Below are 4,030 nucleotides of genomic sequence, written 5' to 3' on the forward strand. Positions count from 1 at the left end.
AATTGCTCGCTGATCGCCACGATAGAGGTTGGGACACTGCAGCTCGTTGCGTGAGTGGTCTTTATGGGGGGAGTGAGGAACAACAGGCTCGTTTTAACGCCTTTTGGGCTAAGGTTGAGGCTGCTGGGGAAGCTGGCCTTTTTTATCTGTGTGAAGATCATTCTCGTGTTGCAAACTGCAAAGTTCCCAACCGTGCTGTGCTGAGGTACCTTTATGCACTAACATTGTGGTTGCCATTGGAGTGGTGACTCTGGCTAATGAGCAATAAAGTTTTTGGCAGCTGTCTTCACCTTCTTCCAGCGGTTCATCGGAATTTCCCTCACCTAGGTCTGTTGTCACTAGGTAGCTTTTGTAATTATCTTTGGGGTGTATAGCCGCCAAAGATTGTATTTTCTGTGTGCTTTCCCATAACATTTTATTTTATAACTGCTGGGCTTGTCCAGCTTAACTTGAATTCTGTGTTTTTCTAACTATTTTGCTGAATGTTTCCTCATCCTAGTGGATGGGGGTTCAGCTTTGTGAATGTTGTAACTTTCTTGCTGAATGTTTACTCTGCCTTGGTGGGCAATGGTTCAGCTTGTTAGTATATGCATTTGATAATTTCTCTGTTATTTCGTTTATTGCTTATCTTGCTGCCAGTATGCTTGTTTGTTGAGCCATGGTACAGTGGTACCTAAACCTTAACTCAGCAGCCCCTTTGTTGTATTAGGTGAAGCCTCGTAGGTTGGGCTTTCCTGTTGCTTTTATTCTAACTACTTCTTTGACTTTGCTCCCTGACTTGGCTGTATAGGGCCTTCTTATTTCTTTGCCTTCTATTGCGCTTGGTAGGAACTTGTTAAATTTTATGCCATTCATCTTGTTTATGATGAAGGTTTATGCGTTATGTCATCTACTTAGTTTTTGTAGAGACTTCCTTGCATGCAATTTAGCTTGCTTGGCAATAACTTGTTTGTGTGTTGTTCAGCCTGTTTTGTTGTGACTTATTTATGTCGTTTAACTTTTTTGACAACGACTTGTTTCTATGTCGTTCAGCTTATTTTGCTGCGACTTATTTATGTCATTCAACTTGTTCTGCTGCAACTTATCATTTTTACATCTTACTTATCTTTTGTAAGAGCTTATTGCTGGTCTATCTCCTCCCCCCCCCCACAAAAGAGGTGAGCTGGGTGGGACCAAGAGAGCCTTGGTGATGCCCGCTCAGCCTGCTCCTTTGTTTCTCGTTCACTTTTCCCTGCACAAGTTGAAAGTGCTAGGCCTCCCCCTTGGGCGTCCCCAAGGTGGTACCCTATTTTACTTTGAGCAGGTAAGTTAGACTTAGGGAAGTGTGATCTCCTTTGCCTGATGTCGTGTTGTTGCATCTTATTGTGATGCTTTCTGCCTTAATGTTTGTATGTCATTTTCTGCATGTTAGTGTAAACCATAACTCAACAGATAAACCTGCTTAGACAAGCTCATATGGTATACTCCTCACGTAGAGGGTCATATTTCATTGAATTCACTTAAATTGCCTTGATTAACAAAACATAATCTTAAACAAAGTTCTCTCGTAATTTAAACAAAGTTTTTCGATTTCTACTTAGCCATTTGCCTTTTTAAACAAAATATTTCTTTAACACATCTGCATTAAAACTAAGACCTGACCTTCTTGATCTGTAAGGAGGAAAGCACCTGGCCCTAATAGCTCATGGATGATGAAAGGGCCTTTCCAGTTGGCTGCAGCTTTCCATGCTGGTTCCCCTCCCTACTGCTGATGTTCTTCTAAGAACTAAGTCCCCAAGCAGTAGTTCTCGATGCTTGACTCTTTTATTGAAAGCCTTCGAGATTCTGCTTTTTTGGGCTTCTAGCTTAAGAGCTGCTTTTAGCTGCATCTCTGGCAGGAAGTCCAGCTCCTCCACCAGGCGCTTCTAGTTTCCTTGCTGCTCATAGTGTATGATTCTCAGGCTGGGGATTTGTACCTCCACCGAAACTACTACATCTGCCCCATAACCCAAGGTGAAAGGACTTTTGCCTGTAGACTCCTTCTCTTTTGTTCTGTTTTCCATAATACCTCAGGGACTAGAGCAGCCCATAGGCCTTTATGTTCTTCCAATTTCCTTTGCAAGGATGTTAGTATCAGCTTGTTTGCTGCTTCTGCTTGGCTGTTGCTCTGCAGGTGGCAGACTGAGGCACTTTCATACTTGGTGCCCATCTCTTCCAAGTAGTCCTTGATGGTGTCAAAGTCAAATTAGCACCATGGTTAAAGACTATGCACTGTGGCACCCTAAATCTTGTTATTATGTTCTTCCATATAAACGTTCTTACTTGGACTGCCATTATGTACTTGGTGGGCTTAGCTTCGATCCACTTGCTGAAATAGTCCACTGCCACTATGAGATATTTTCTGCCTGCTGACCTAGTGGTGAAAGGTCCTAATATGTCCATTCCCTACTAAGCAAACGGGATCAGGCTGAGAGTTAGGTTCAAATCGTTTGCTAGCTGATTTATAACTGGAGCGTACTTTTGGCACTTTTTCACACCTTATGACGTATGCTAAGGCATCCTGTGTCAGGGTTGGCCAGTATGCTCCTCTTCTTAGCACTTCAACTCCTAGGGCTTTTCCGCCAATGTGGTTGGCACAGATTCCTAAGTGTGCTTCTTCCATGATTTTTTCCTATTCCCACTCTGGAATACACCTCAACAATGGCTTGGAGAAGCCCTTTTAGTTGAGCTCCCCGTTCATCACCACTTACCAGTTGGCGTCCTTTTCTACTTTCTTAGCTTGTGCCTCGTTATCCGGCAGCAAGCCATGTATCTTATAGGTTAGTATGTCTGTGAACCATTCTCGCTGCTTCCTGGTGCAATTCACCTGCTTGCTTTCTACAATGCTGCTTTCTTCTAGGACTTCCACCGTGACTGTCATTGTGAGGTTTTTGCAGGGTGGAGCTGGCTAGCTTTGATAGTTCATCAGCTTGGGAATTTTCCGCTCTGGGACCAAATCTATATGAAAATGCATTAGCTGAGCCACCAGCTCTTTCACCTTGGTTGTGTACTTTAGCATTGTAGGCACTCTAGCCTCATACTCCCCATTCAGCTGGCTGGCTACCAGTTGGGAGTCAGTCTGCACGTGCACTTTTCTGGCTCCTACTGCAATACTCATTCTCAAGCCTGCTAGAGTTGCTTCATATTCTACCTCATTGTTCGATGCCTTGAACTTGAACTTAGTTGCATACTCAAATACATTGCCCTTTGGCGATGTTATTATTATTACTGCTCTGCTTCCTGTTTGTGCTGAAGATCCTTCCATTGCCACCTTCCAAACTCTAACTTTATCCTCTTTTCCTTCGTAAGAAGCTTCCACTATGAAGTCTACTAAGGCTTGAGCTTTGATAGCTGCCCTAGGCTTGACCTCGAACTCATATTCAGAGAGCTCTATCGCCCACTATAGGAGCCTGCCTGAGCATCCATTTTCTGTAGGGCCTTCTCCAGCGGATGATTTGTAAGGATTTGAATTGTGTGCGCGTCAAAATAGGGTTTCAACTTTCTTGCTGTTGTGACCACTGCGAAGGCCAAGTTTTCTACCAATGGGTATCTCTACCTAGCCTCTGTCAACACATGGCTACAAAGTACACTGGTTTTCGCTGTTTCTTTCTTTTTAACCAGGAGAACTGACGCGATTGTCTGTATTGAGGAGGAGATTTATAGCTATAGCTTTTCACTCAGCTTCGGGCTGATCATGGTTGGGAGCTTGGTCAGATGCTCCTTGATCCCCTCAAAAGCTTCTTTTTCTGCTTTACCCCACTTAAAATTCTTTGTTTCCTTTCAGCAGCTGGTAGAATGGTAGGGCTTTGTCAGCTGACTTGCTGATGAACCGAGTTAGCGCCGCCATTCTTCCTGTCAGCCACTTGATATCTTTAGTGCACTTTGGCTTTGGGAGGCTTAGGACTACCTCCACTTTCTCTAGGTTAGCATCGATTCCCCTTTCACTAACTTGGAAACCTAGGAACTTCCCAGAGCTCACCTCGAAAACGCATTTATTTGGGTTGAGCTTGAT

At 43.8% G+C, this 4,030-nt stretch overlaps 1 protein-coding gene across 1 annotated transcript; it reads right to left on the minus strand.

Annotated features, from left to right (window-relative positions):
• Positions 1 to 2,926: 2,926 nt before the first annotated feature.
• LOC145577974 (uncharacterized) lies at positions 2,927 to 3,283 on the minus strand. The gene has a single exon (XM_081635387.1). The coding sequence runs from the start codon at positions 3,281 to 3,283 to the stop codon at positions 2,927 to 2,929; it is 357 nt and encodes a 118-aa protein (XP_081491513.1).
• Between the last annotated feature and the right edge of the window lie 747 nt (positions 3,284 to 4,030).

Source organism: Chenopodium album, chromosome 14, assembly GCF_948465745.1.
Source record: "Chenopodium album chromosome 14, dcCheAlbu1.1, whole genome shotgun sequence".
Taxonomy (NCBI): domain Eukaryota; kingdom Viridiplantae; phylum Streptophyta; class Magnoliopsida; order Caryophyllales; family Amaranthaceae; genus Chenopodium; species Chenopodium album.